The following is a 14301-nucleotide window of genomic DNA, read 5'->3' as shown; positions in this document are numbered from 1 at the left end:
AAAAGGAGGTTTAAACACACCACGGAGTCAAAGCTTTTGGGAATGGGACTGATGGCGTAGGGCCGGGTTGGCTTTGGGTGTTTATGTATATGTTTGTTTTATGTATACATGAAAATTGTGTGTAGTAAAAGCACCAGCTTCAGAGAGGGACCTGGGGGTGTTGATTGACAGCTGGCTGAACAGGAGCCAGCAGTGTGCCCAGGTGGCCAAGAAGGCCAATGGTATCCTGGCTTGTATCAGCACTAGCGTGGCCAGCAGGGACAGGGAAGGGATCTCACCCCTGTGCTCGGCACTGGTGAGGCCGCACCTCGATGAGTGGGTTCAGTTTTGGGCCCCTCACTCCAAAAAGGCCATTGAATGACTCGAGCGTGTCCAGAGAAGGGCAACGGAGCTGGTGCAGGGTCTGGAGCACAGGTCTGATGGGGAGCGGCTGAGGGAACTGGGGGGGTTTAGTCTGGAGAAGAGGAGGCTGAGGGGAGACCTCATGGCCCTCTACAACTCCCTGACAGGAGGGTGCAGAGAGGGGGGATGAGTCTCTTGAGCCAAGGAACAAGCGCCAGGCCAAGAGGGAATGGCCTCAAGCTGCGCCAGGGCAGGGTCAGACTGGCTCTTAGGAAGTATTTCTTTGCAGGTTGTTGGGCGTTGGAATGGGCTGCCCAGGGCAGGGGGGGAGTCCCCATCCCTGGAGGGGTTGAAGAGTCGGGTTGACCCAGCGCTGAGGGATCTGGTGGAGTTGAGAACGGTCAGTGTGAGGTTCATGGTTGGACTGGAGGAGCTTCAAGGGCTTTTCCAGCCGAGATGATTCTGGGATTCTGTATGTAATGTGCATGTTAAAACTTACTATTTAGAAAGCAATGCCCGGAGGGAAAGAGGAAGAACAGCCGCTTAGGAATAAAAAGAAACAAAGGAAACTTTTTTTAAAAAGTGGAATTAAAAAACAGAAGGGGGAAAAAAAGCATAGTCAGCAGTAAATATGAAATAGAGTAGAAGTAATTCTTAAACTTTCCTCTTTTCACTCTCCCTAGGGCTTCTGTTCTGCCCACACCTCTGACAGTCATCACTAAGGTACTTTTTTTTCTGAAAAAGAGGAAGGAAAAACCATCAGCAGCTGTCCTGGGTTCTTGATGACGAAGTGAGTGAAGAAAGGAGATGTTCCTGATTTACCCCCTGCCTTGGAGACGGCAGGTCTGCTCTACTTGAGAGGGAGACGCTGCAGCCCTGGAGGGATGGGGGTGCTGGTGAGAGCCATCGTGCTCATGAGTCCTCTTCTCTTCTGCAACGGTGAGTTTGCGGGAAGGTCTTCTGCTCGGGGAAGCTCCTTCCCTAGCACTGATGTGTCTGTGTGTGTTTGTGCAGGGCTGCTTCTGTTTCAGGATCAGAAATGTGGGAAAAGGCCTTTGCACGCTGCTGGTTTGGTGTTCAGTTGTTTTTAATGCAGCGGCTGTTGAGTGCAGCGGTACGCAAAGGCCGTGGAAACGCTGCCCACATTCTCAGGGTACAGAGGTCCCACACAGTTTGTGATGGTTATTTCACAGGGCACACGTGGAACGTCTGGTTAGTTCTTGTGTTCCCAGAATGGGGGAGGTTTGGAAACCAGGACAAAAGGATAAAGAAGTGTCTATGGAAGCAGAGGTTCAGCCTTAAGAGTGACAAAAATGTACAGGGACAAAGGCAACAGGCCTCATTTTTACAGGAAAATGTAGAGAGTTTTACACTTATTTGACCCGTTGCTTAAATTCAGCTTAGTCTGAAAAAGCAATGCCTTTCAGAACAGGCAGGCAGTGGAGGAACCCCTAAACGCTGTGGTTTGCCGCTGGCATGCGGCGCTTCCGAGGAGAGCCCTGCCAGCGGCGGGCGCCAGCTGTGACCGGGCCGCTGCGTGACCCCGGCTTCGGCGGGATCCTCTCCTCGGGCCTCAGCCATCCGCTGACTCCGAGCCCCGGCTCTGCCTGGTGTTTGCCCGCTCAGAGGTGGCACCAGTGAGCGTGGGAGCCGGTGGGCACAGGGGCACGCGTTGGTGTCCCAGCACTCGGCTCTCGTCTCCCTCACACCGCGTTCCTTTGGCATCACCCCCTGCCTGCGCAGACTGTCCCTCGTCACCTGCGCCGACTGCCCGTGGTTTTGATTTGGCGGGTCCCACTCGCTGATGCTCTCACCACCCCTTCAGCTGCCCTCACTGTCAATGTTTCTTTTAAAATTTTCTTTCTCCGTTCTTCTAGCAGCTTTTCTGGACCTGACTGGCCCCAGCGAGATCAAAGGCGTGTGGAAGGGATCCACCACCTTGCCCTGTGCCTACCTGCCCGTGGAGGACGTCGTGCAGCAAACGCTCAGGTGGACCGTGGTACACGACCAGAGCTCTGGCACCGTTTTTTGGAGGGATGTCTCTGGCGACCACGTCCTCCTGTCCGAGTACAGGGACAGGGTCAGCGTCCCGAAGGACACCCCAGGGAACGTGTCCCTCCACATCCTGAACCTGGAGATCTCTGACAGGGGAACCTACACCTGTCAGGTCACCTGGAGAGCCAGCAACAACAGCCTGATCACAAAAGACGTCACCACTAAAGTGGAGGTTGTTAAAGGTAAACCCCAGAAGGAAGCTGCGCAGGAGTGGGAGGGTTGGCTTGGGAAGGCTTTTAGGAACTGACTAGACTGGGCAGGCAGCGACCACCCGCTTCCGATGCCAGAGCATTTTGCTGAGTGGTGTCAGACTCTGGGGAGAAGCAGCAAATAGCTCAGAGAGAGGAATTCTGCCCACGACACTGCACCTTGCGGCTCAGGGGCTGGGGGGATTTGTGGCCTCTCAACAGTTGGTCCCTGGCTCCACCTTTATCTACTGGCTCAGTGTTTCCCAGGGACACGCACCAGAGGGGAAGTCCCTGGGCTACTGCACTGCTTTTCTCTGACCACATGTCATCGGGATGTGCCCAATCTCCCTGGGCCTGGGCAGTGGTGATCTCTAGAGGAACAGAGATGGCATCAGCCCAGCAGAGCAGGTCTTCAGGCAGGAGGAGCAGCGGGTGGCATGGCTGAGCCCAGCTGACCCTGCGCAGAGCGGTGCTATGGGAGCGGGGCCCCTCTTCCTCCTGGGAAAGCCCTGAGAACTGGAGCAAGCACGGCCGTGGGGGCGGGGGGGACCTTCCCCACCACAGCCAGAGCCAGCATGACCTGGGCCCGTCTGCTTTGTCTCCCAGTGGCAGCCACCAAGCCCGTGGTCAGGGCCAGCGAGCCGGGGCTGACCTTCCCGGCCGGAGCCAGCACCAGCCTGACCTGTGTGGCCAGCGGGTCCCCCCCCATCAGCTACCGCTGGTTCCGAGGTGCCCCGGGGGGGAAAGCCCTGCTGCTGAGCAGCCAGGCCCAGCTGGCCTGGGACAGCCTGCAGCCCTCCGACACTGGGGAGTACTACTGCGAGGCGGAGAACAGGGTCAGGGCCGGGGCCGTGCAGCGGAGCGACGCCGTCGAGCTGACGGTCAGAGGTGAGTGCCCAGCGCTGCTGCTGGGTGCAGAACACGCCGAGTCCTTCCACACCGGAGTGGAACAGCGTTCTACATCCCTTCCCCGAAAGAAGAAAAGGCAAAAAGCCTCATGTCTTCTGCACTCTGAAGCACTTCTCACCACTGGCTCTGACTTTCTATCCTTTTTTATTTCCTGTATTCAATTACCTCCTCTTTGGAGGAACCACTATTTTCTGATGCCGGCAAGGTTTTATGTTTAAAGCACATACTTGTTCCTCTTTGGCTTTTTTGAAATTCTTGCTGGCTGTGTAATGCTGCCTATTGCAGTTTAGCAAGTTTGGACAAGGGATCGGGATTTCATTTTGAGTATGAGGAACATCTGAGTGGTAATTCAGTAGGTGGAAAAAATCCAACTGGCCCTTGCTCCTTATGCTTGCCTGTGTGTTTCAGGAGAACACGCTGCACTTTATGCACGCTCTGATTATCCAGGCTCTGCATGGTGGATGCCCTGTGGAAGACTTGCTGCTTTCCTTGGCTGGTAGCTCGGCCGTCAGAGCCATGACGGCTGAGACCGCAGGGCCAAGCACAGGTACCACACGGTGACCTTTGGGAGTGGCAAAGCCTGCTGAGCTCCCAGCCGAACGAGGGTTATGGCTGAAACAGCGCCTCATTTTTCATAGCAGTTGCATGTAAGAGCGTACAGCAAGGGAACAGGAATTAATGATGGCCATGCTCGTTAACGCTGCTACATGCAGTCTCCGACCTGTCCTCTGGATGGTGACTGGTTCCTTGTGGTCTTATCGCCCGTGGAGAAGTTCTGTATTGCAGCGGCGTCACGAACATGGTCCAACTCCTGTGTGAGCCTCTCCTGTTCCTCTTGCAGATCTGCCCACAACAACAGTGGCCTCCCGGAGGGATGTGGGGACCTCGGGGAGACACCACCCAACCACAGGTCAGGGCAGCAGCGGTTACAGCTGACAGCACGGCAAGGAGTCAGGTGGAGGGTTTGACACCAGGGCTTAGCAGAGGGTTTTGTTGCTGGGGAATACAGCCTTGACAATATTGTATCTTAGTCCACGTGCCTCAGGTTTTGATCCAGGTGTTTCTGAACGTAGAATATCCTCCTTTCCTCAGCCCCCAGTCCACAGGGGGTTTTTAGCTTGCTCCTAGGAAGGTTGTGTCTCTGATGAGAGGCTCTGCATGTGTCTCAGGGCTCCTAGAAATACCATTTCCTGACTTGTAGATCATATAGGATGTTCTGGGTTCTGTTCTTTTTTTAAAGGGCTTTTTTTTTTGCTTGTTTTCTGATCTTGAATGAAAGCTGCTGAAGTGGGAGACAGAGCGAGTATCTCTAATGGCAGATACAAGTGACACAAAAGCTGCTCCAGACCTGGCTGGAAGCATTTAACCTGACCAAGGACAGGTGTTTTGAAGGAGGGCTTGAGATTTCCAGTTTGTTTCTGTGGGATGTGGGAATTCAGACCTGCGCTAGAGTAGCTCTGCTTGTGGAAACTTTGTATTTTGGGGTTATGTTTCATTTGAATTTACAGTGCCCTAGCAATCACACAGCAGGTTGTGGGAATCGGCGTCAGTGACCAGAAGCCAAGGGAAGCTGTTGACAATTGTTGACTATTCTTACAGAAAAAACCCAAACAGAGCTGGTGTTCAGGGGTACCTCGGTAATCTCTTGGACCTCATGGGGCTCCACCACTATTACATGTGTGTGTGTGTATATAGACATACATATATACATGTATATCGTGTGTATATATATATATATAGTTTGTGTAGATATAGGATATATAGTGTATATATACTACATATAGTATCTCTCTAGTGTGTATATGTAGTACTATATATACTCTCTCTATATTATAGTGTATATGTAGTACTCATTTCTAGTGTTTGCCTATTTTTACTGCCTCATAAAGGTGATGGGGACATTCTGGTTTGATCCTACAGCTTTAATCCTGGATTTCCTGGTGCTAAAGTGAGGACTAGAAATGGACCGTGAGCCTTTCACTCCTGTTTGTTTTGCAGATCTGCCCATAACAGTAGCGACTTCTGAGAATGGTGTGGGATATCCAGAAAAGAACTATACAACTCAGAGTAAGTGGAGAGCAAAACAAAGCCAAGAAGAGGACAGTAGTCAGGACCTTCAGCCTCAGAATTAGTGTTCTGCCTTCTGGCTGCTAATTGTATTAATGGCTGTTCTCAAGGGACCTAGATGATTCATGGTGACTCTTTAAAAGACTCTGGATGTTTTTATGGGGAAAAAACGAGCAGGGCCAGGCACATGCAGTACAACCCTGTGTGCCCACGACAGGGCTGGCTGGTCTTGTCCTCAGGGAAGTGGTCAGCATCATGTAACTGCTGCTGTGACCGGGGAGGGCTCCTGTATCGTTCTAGATCTCCAGCGGACTCACCTGCCCCTGTACATGGTCATCCTGATTGCTGTGGCTTGCGGTGCTGTGGTTTTCCTTGCCGTCTTTCTTATCATTTGCATTAGAAAGCCCAAAGACGGTGAGTAGATTGTTCTGGAAGACTCGAATGTGTTGTGCACGCCCAGCTTGGTTTTAGCTTTAAGGGTTTTTGGGGCTGGGGCTGGTCCTGTGCTCACAGCTACCGGTAGCAGCTCTGGCATCGTACAGGCAGCCGATCCAAATGTGCACAGATCTGAATAGGTGGTGGAAGACCTAAAGAGGCAGAGAAGCCCCTTTTCCTCAGGGAAGACCCGTCACAGCCGTGACATTCCTTAGGGATGGCCACCCCCCACCAGTCCTCACGGGCACCCCGTGGCTCCCAAACTTTCCTGCTTGATCAGATCTTTTAAATTATCTGGTAGCAACTTAATCTTGTCATGCTACTTTAAAATAAAAACCTATTTGCACCAGCTGCTGTTCAATATTGCTCTTAGTACCTGGAGGAAAAGAGGTCACCGTCAATTCTCCCTACTCAACTCAGATTCATTTCCTTCCCAGTCTTCACATGTAGGATATATTTACTGAATGCTTTTGTCTTTCCTGCCCTGATAGTAGAAAACCCCTGACCAAAGGCTTTCTCAGAGCCGCCTTTTCCCCCTAACAGCACTCGGCAGTGTACAGAGAATACCCGGGGCTGTTGGTTTGGGGCTTTTTAATACCGGTGGCCATAGTTTTCTCCTTGTCCCTTTGCTTCTTTAATTACCTTTCTACAACTCTGTGCTACCAATTAATAATAATTATTATCAAACACTCCTTTTTGCCTTTTTTTTTTCTTCTTTTTTTTTAAAGGAATCCAGAATAACCTCTTTCTAAATTGTTCTTTATCAAACTTCTAATGAATAGGAAAACTGTGGGAACTGGGAACTTCTAGTTTCTAAATTCAACTTTACCTTTGACCCTGGGTGAGTTATTTTGACCCAGTTGACTACAGCTGGGTTCTTGGACTGAACTCTGGGAATAGGAGTCATCATCCACCTAACATGATCTCTAAGGTTCCTATTTTTATTCTGTCTTCAGAGGTCATTTTCTTATATCAAGAAGAGACATAGTAGAAATTCTTTTTTGAGAATATAAATGCAAATTATTGACACACTTTTCTGATTATTCTTTTCCAGCTCAAGTCTATGAAGTAAAATTGTGAGTATAACCCTTTACCTAACATACTGATGAGTCTTTGGGGACTGTATCAGAGCAGGAAAAAAAAAACAAACCCAGTGCTACTTAGCTGTCAGGATGAAAAGCCTCTTAAGCAGTATGGATGAAGAGGTTCAAAGTTAGCTCAGTAGTACATTGCACTGATGATCTGTGGGCTTTCTACATCAACACATAATGTAGGAAGAAAGACCTTTTCCTTTGCAATACTAGAATTATAAAAATGAGCAAGAGCTGTTTATTAACTCCTCAGTCCAATGATGAGGCCTATTGAAGATCATTGCCAAGGATAAATTCCCAGTGTTTTTTCAAATGCAAAGAACAGGAATTCCTCTTCTAGAGAGCTAAGTCTCCTGATGCACAGATTAGACTCTGATTTATCCCTGAAATATCCTTGGCTGACCTTGCCTCTTTTAATCATAACTATGGCAGTAAGTAATAGCTATTTCTAAATTCTGGTTTCAGCATCCTGATCGACTTTAATCTATGGAAGGTATACTGAAAAGACTAATATTCTAGTCAAAACATACAAGGAGAACCACTTATCTAGGTATAAATTAAAGTGCTGATGACTTGAGTGCCATGGTAGAACACGCTAGCAGCATTTGCCCAGGTGCTGTGCCTCCCAAGCAGTTTATAAAGCAGCATTTTAAGTAACAATTGAACCCTGAGCAAATAAACAAATGGTGTGATGGCATTTCTCCTCAGAGGATTCACCTTCATTCTAAAGATATCAGATATCATAAGCCACATGGTGGATGTGGACTGCATTCAGTTCACCATTTACCACTCCTCCACCACTTCTTTTAATATATATATATATATATATTTTTATATTTATCTTGCAAAGAGCAGTTGTGTGGGTGTGCCAGTCCAAGAAATGGTGATAATCCTTGTGTTGCTTACATATGTTTTGCTGCCTCTGGAGCTCACCCTGGGTTGGAGGCAATGCTGCTACAATGCCCGAGGTTCTCCTGCCACCTGGAAGCAGAGGACAAGATCCTCTCCTTCAGAACAGTCATAATCCAATGCCCCAGGTTTACATGGGTTTGAATCAGACCACAGTCTTGCTCAAAATCTTGATGGTTGGGAGATGCTTTGTCTAGTCCAGCTGCAACGCTCCTTTCATCTCGTATTTTGATTTCAGCCATAACTCAAGAGCAGCTTCTTCAAGGTGTGAAAGTACTGGTCATTATGAGGAACCCATCTCCCTCACTGAAAACAACTACGTGACGGAGCCTGTGAAAAACAAAAGTTCTGAAGAAATAAATACGAGAAAGGATGAATACGAGTGTGTTGGAAACACCCAGGAATCTGTATATGAAGTAGGGGACACTGTATGAGAACCAGCACTGCTCTACAGGTAGCAGTCCTGAAGACTACCTTCATCCAGGCAATATTTATTTTCCTATTCACCTTTGCCTCTGAAAAATAGGTTGGACAAGCAGTTTTTGCTCCTCCACAATTTGTGGAGCCTTCATCTCTGCAGTGAAAATGCAAACCTCTGTAGGAACTTCAATTACAGGCTGCTGTATAGATCTTCTGGTTTTGCTTTTCCTGGTTCCCTTTCACCACCTCTGTAGCAGAAAGCCCTTTCTAAGACCTTTCTGGGTGTGCAGACCCCAGGCCAAGAGCACTGTACCAAACTTCCTGTTTTAGATGGCCAAAAGGATCTGCGGTCACAGCCTTCGTGTGGCGGGAGCAGGACCAGCGCCAAGGGCTGCTCAGCATCCCCCTCATCTCTGGGCAAGCAGCGCAGCAGAGGCTGGGCTGAGAATTGGCGTTTCTCCTCCCACCCGCCTGAAGTGCTGCGCAGATGGTAGAGTGTCCCTTAAATGTGAGATAGCCCTTAAAGAAACACTGTAAGACAGATTAAAGCCAGGATACAGCCAAGAACTTTACCACACGAGCAGTACAAAAAGACGAAACGTCCTGTGCTGCACTCAATGTGCCCTCCTGCAGCGCCCACGGTTTATAGTTCTGGCACTGGAGAGCTTGGGCGATTCTGACACTGCAACAAGGCACGTTCTTCCTGAGTTCACCTTCTCTGTTGTCTCTTAATGCATGGTTAATATTGGAAAAAAATTAGATACTTTTCCATAAGTTTGTGGATAGGATTGCTTACACATGCCTAAATTAATTTGATATATTTTTGCACGACCGACTCATTTTTAAAATGCTAGCAAGCACTCACAGCTACAGCTCCTCAGCAGATACTCAAGAAGTAATTTCCTCCTGGCTTAGAAGGCCTGAAGGCCAAGCAGGGAGTCAAAAAGCTTTGTTATTCATAATTTCTACTACCCTGAGTAAATCTATAACATGGATACTGCAGAGGTGTGGAAGAACCTTTTTATAATGAGTGGTAGGACACTACCACGTCCAATCGAGAGCCACGCAGAGAGGTGTAAAACAAAACGGGGGGTCTGAGGGGTGAGGGGGGTATCAGTGGCACGGATACAGGATTAGTGGGCCTCCAGATTTGCTGTTCACACTCAGGAAAGATCTGCACCTGCAGTTCTCTGCAAGCATCAGCTCAGAAGTCACAGCGTTCAAAAAGGGTGTTTGGTGTCATTAGGAAAGTCATTACAGTGCAATAGAGAACAGGATTGTGATACTGTAAACACCCATGGAATGTTCCACCTTGTGTATGTGTGTAGTTCTCCTCTTGAAAGGGTGTAACAAATCTAGAAAAGTTACTGAGAACAATAATGAAGGATGATTAGTGGCATGAAACCACTTCTGTGCAAATGCATTATACTTTCTCAGCTTGGAAAAAAGAGAATGAGGCAAAATGAGTGAAGTGTACCAGTGTGGAGCGGATGAACGAGACTATTTGTTTACAAATTCTCTGAAAAGGAAGCAGACACTTAGCTAAAATTATCTGTTAGAACTTTTAAAGGGAGAGAAGTGCTTCTTTTATGCAATACAGAAATAAGTGTGGAACGCAATACTACTCATCCAGTGTTATAAAAATCCAAAATACACAGAGGTTCAACGAGAAATTAGAGGAATGAATGACATAAAAGTTCATCAAAATTCACAAACTGCCAGGCACACTTTACACTTTACTTTACCTTACACATAAGTTACCTATCAGTGACCTCATACTTTCTCCCTGAATTTCCTCTACCACTAGTTTTATTTCTGTTCGTTAAGAATGTACTCAAAAATCAAGGGCTGGGAAACCTTGATTTCAAAATGGAAAGGGGACAAACAGCAGCTTTTGTAGGTGATGATGTCTTGGAAAAAATTCTCAGCATGTACATGCAGCTTATTGCAAATGTGGAGAAACAAACAAAAATCATTAAACTTCAGGACTGCAAAGTTAGTGGTTTTGTTACACTTTTCTTATTTTTCCTATGAAAGTGTGTGTGTGTGAATGTCTGTGTGTGCTCAGGAGTTACACTCCTAGGAGCATATTAGGTGCCTTTACTCGAAAGCAGAGGAATTGTTGTGAATCTGCTGGAGTTTGGGATAGTTCTGGCTGTTGCGTGATGTGCTGTTTGTGGGCTGTAGTCAGCCGCAGTCTAGGGAACAGAAGATGCAGGAGTTGCTGCCAGTCTAATTAGAGGTTCAGAGCTAATGAGATGTTTAAGGTGTGAAAGAAAATGAGTTCTGTTATGAAGAGTGTGAAAAGCCAGTGAAGCCTGACAGTCTTTTTTCCTAAGCAGGAAGGTGAGTAGGGGAGAAAAACTGTTGCAATAGTATTGCAAGGCACACAATTATCACTAAAAGGGTTTTTTAGAGAACAACAGAAAAATCATGGCTGGATAGTGTGTTAATGTGATGACAAATCCACAGTGTTGAAATTTTCTGGGAAACTGTCATGTTTTCTTAATCTTTCTATTCTAGATGAGGTTGCAGTTTTTGAAGCCCTGCGGTAATGTTCTCATTCTTTCAAAAGGGGTTTTTAAAAAAGTAAGTGTGTGTGTGTGTGTACGTGTACGTGTGTACGTGTTTGGTGGGGAGGGGGTGTGAAGGGAATGTCACCGTCACTGGAAAGCTGCCCCCCGCCCCCCCCCCCCCCCCCCCCATCTGAGCTCCATCCCAGAATAAACTTACTGCCATGGGAGCCGCTGGAAAGGGGGGGTACCCCGGAGCCAGGAGCAAGCGCTGGGGTTGCCGTGAGGAGCTGGCGCTGTGAGAGCTGCGGGGAAGGTAAATCCTGTATTGCTCTAATAGCTGAGTCTGCGAAGCCCATCTGCAGCACCAAGTAGGAGATGAAAGCTCAGAGGCCATCGTATATATACAGGCCCCTTTTTTAGTGCTAGGAGGTATTTACAAGGATTTGGCTGAGCTCATGGGTGACCCAGAACTGATGTCATTGCCCTGGGAATTCCTGGGAAGGGAAGTTAATTTTCAGAAAGAGCACATGTATATCATGTTTCTGTCACACGGGCCTTGAAGGAGATGCTTGTTTACACTAAGTTTCTGTTTCTTTAGGTGAACAAAGATCATGTTTTCATGACTGTCTGCACAACTGTCTAGTGCATGGGAGAGAACTGTGGTGTACACACCTGTAGAGGCTCATACTATTAGCTCCTGTGGGGCATCCAAAAAGTACTTAGTAAACCACAGCCTGTTTAGTCAGATCTGTGAGTTGACTATGGCTGCACCAAATAAGAATGTCTCAAGTCCTGCAGTAAAAATTGCCTTTTTTTCTGAGTGCAGATGATTCAAAAAGAGCACTTTGAGACCTTTCTTCAGTTACCTACTTTTTGGTGGTTTGCTCAAAGCTTGGTGCTGAATTTCACTCCCTTGCAGGCTAAAAATCTTATTTTATCACCAGGAAAATTGTAGCAAACTTCTCTAGCCCCTGGCAGACTATGTCAAGACATGGGTGTAAGATGCAGGCTCTGCAGAGCTGGTCCCTGTGAGTAGGGTCTGAGGTCCCATCTGCACTCATTTTCAGGGAAATAGGGACTTTACTGTGCCACCTCTAATTAGCCTGGCATGGAGTGGCAGAAACTGCAGAATGAAGAGTCATTCCTGGTCACTTTGTCTAAGCTGCAACACCTGAAGAAATGGTGCTTGAAAGCGTGTTGTGTCTGGTATGTGGAAGAAAAGGCTGCAGGGTGCCTTACCCGCCTGGCACTGCAAGGGAGAAAGCAACAGATTCAAGCCAGAGAAGAGACATGAAATAAATATGCTTCGTTATGATAAACCAGGTAACTAGCCATAATGTCTGAGACATTGAAAGCTTTTCCTTCCTGTGTTCAGAGGCAAAACTATGAGGAGTCCCTCTGGTCAGAAAGAAATGTGACTCAGGGAGGGGGAAACTAGCAGCTACATCCCTGTCTCAGGGAAGAAAGATGTCATGTACATCACATTTGAGGAACTACAGTTATTCATGTTTGGTTTAGCTAAATAGTCATTTTTTTATCCTGTATAATTACAGCTTCAGGAAGTCTTGCATGTCCGGTTCAGAAAGTTGTCATATCAGCAGTTTTAGCTCGGGTTTCAGCTTGCTCTGGGGCTTGTTCCCCAAAATCCAGCTTCTTTTAAAGTCTTCTGTGTAGGAGATAGTTTACTGGGACAAGGTTCTATCGCCAGTCACGGGCCAGGGTGTGCAAAAGGTTGGTTTTAAATCATCTCTCTGGAAACTGGCTCATATTCATTCTTTCCATGACATTGCCTGAATTTTAACAAGTGCTTTTCTGTTTGTTTGTTTGTTTGCTTGTTTGCTTTCAGGCAGGATTCAAACATAGCTCATGGCTTCTTGGTGGCAGAGGGAGCAGACGGGGTACAGGCAGTATGACCTGGTACCACACAGGTAGCTCCAGAAAACAAGTCAAGAAGAAAAGGCAGCAAAAATCAAGTTTCCACCACAGCAGCAAGGAAATGCTCTGCAAGAATGGGTGGTGCTGCTGCCTCCATTGTCTTCCTCGGCAGGATGACAGCCGGGGTAGCTCTTAGCCGGGAACCTCGTATGAATTGGTCTGGCCACGCCACATTCAGCTTTTTGTTCCAGGCTGCCCACACTTGCCACAGGCAGGTTTCACTGCAGCAATCAGCAGAGCTCAGCTGAAATCCCCTTCAGCAAGCCGTCCAAGTGTGGACATGCCTCCACCTGAAGGCTGAGAGGAGACCTGCACAGTTCTCATCAGTTTACTGACTTCGGGAAAAGGAAGATAGTCTCCAGTTTTCATTGCCCTGCGTAGAAAGGGCACAAGCCATCCCTGACGAATGGCAGCACTTCCAGAGAAGGGTCTGAGCTCAGCTGCACTGTCAGCAGTTCAATTAAAGCAAACAGGTGTCTCTCGTGATGGGGCATAGCTGTGGCAAAACTACACCAACTATCCTTCCCTCCCAGCTCCAGCAGAAAATGGCTCCCTGTATTTCAGACACATCAGCTCAAAGACACCATTCTCCTGGTGCTGTTATTAAAACTATATGTTAAGGCATGTCTATTGAATAAATGTCCAAAAATTGTTTTCGTGAATGATTAAAAGCCTGTAACAGAATTCACTAGGTCAGTAGATTTGCTTTTATATATTTCTTATCTTTTGTAATTCCTTCTGCTTTTGGTAATAATTAACAGGCACATATTAATCCTGTGCATAACCTACTGACAACTTTTGGATGTCCTTCTAAAGGTACCCTGCAGAGCATACCCAGAATTAAAGCCCCTCTGCCATCAGAGATAAGTCACCTCCTTAGAAAACACCATGTGTGCTTGCAGAGCACGAAACACGATGACTTTTGCCCATGAACTGGACTATTGCAGCAGAAATTTGTACCAAGATAGTCTGTGATGCTGTGAAAACGAGAGCACCAGGCAGTGACCCTCCAATCCCCAGCAGACGGTAAAAGCCTGTGTAACATTCAACGCAGATGACTCTGGTTTAACCTTCCGCTCCCGCATGCGCTGTCTCCGTGGCCCTGGTAGGTGTAACTGCAGCTGCACTGCAACAGGCCACAGCTTCTGCTGGTAGAACATGGAGTTTTTGAAGGGAAATTCTTATCACAGTAAAGAGCAGGATGTTGGGGTTTTTTAATACTTCTTCTCTGCACATTTTTCGTTAAAACGGAAAAAAGCAGTAGAAGTGGCATCCCAGGTTTTCTGATCTAAAAGGCTCAGACTGTTTGGCAAAGAAACGAGGGCTGGCTGTCGCCCTCACTCAGGTCACAGGCTGACCTACTCGAAGGTGAAGGGGGTTGCCCTGGGACAGCCTGTTGCATCAGAGGGTGGTACAGGCGTGTGCGGAGCCCCG

At 47.6% G+C, this 14301-nt stretch overlaps 1 protein-coding gene across 8 annotated transcripts; it reads left to right on the top strand.

Annotated features, from left to right (window-relative positions):
- Positions 1-1058: 1058 nt before the first annotated feature.
- LOC141949297 (V-set and immunoglobulin domain-containing protein 4-like) lies at positions 1059-13519 on the top strand. 8 transcript variants are annotated; one of them, XR_012630725.1, is made up of 11 exons: positions 1059-1281; positions 2220-2579; positions 3192-3473; positions 4336-4404; positions 5493-5561; positions 5862-5975; positions 7051-7072; positions 8235-8450; positions 10940-11005; positions 11531-12255; positions 12779-13519. XR_012630725.1 is itself a non-coding variant. In XM_074882733.1 (8 exons), the coding sequence occupies exons 1-8, from the start codon at positions 1227-1229 to the stop codon at positions 8428-8430; spliced, it is 1164 nt and encodes a 387-aa protein (XP_074738834.1). In that variant the 5' UTR covers positions 1059-1226; the 3' UTR covers positions 8431-10415. The 8 variants fall into 8 exon arrangements, 6 of the variants coding, with proteins under 6 accessions (XP_074738834.1, XP_074738833.1, XP_074738835.1 ...); XR_012630726.1 differs by lacking the exons at positions 7051-7072; positions 8235-8450; positions 10940-11005; positions 11531-12255; positions 12779-13519 and adding exons at positions 6725-6837; positions 6953-6963; XM_074882733.1 differs by lacking the exons at positions 10940-11005; positions 11531-12255; positions 12779-13519 and having other exon boundaries at positions 2223-2579; positions 8235-10415.
- The last annotated feature ends 782 nt before the right edge of the window (positions 13520-14301 follow it).

The sequence above is a fragment of the Strix uralensis genome, chromosome 13 (assembly GCF_047716275.1).
Source record: "Strix uralensis isolate ZFMK-TIS-50842 chromosome 13, bStrUra1, whole genome shotgun sequence".
In the NCBI taxonomy this organism is placed as follows: Eukaryota; Metazoa; Chordata; class Aves; order Strigiformes; family Strigidae; genus Strix; species Strix uralensis.
The sequence above is the reverse complement of the archived record's forward strand: the minus strand, read 5'-3'. Positions and strand labels throughout refer to the sequence as shown.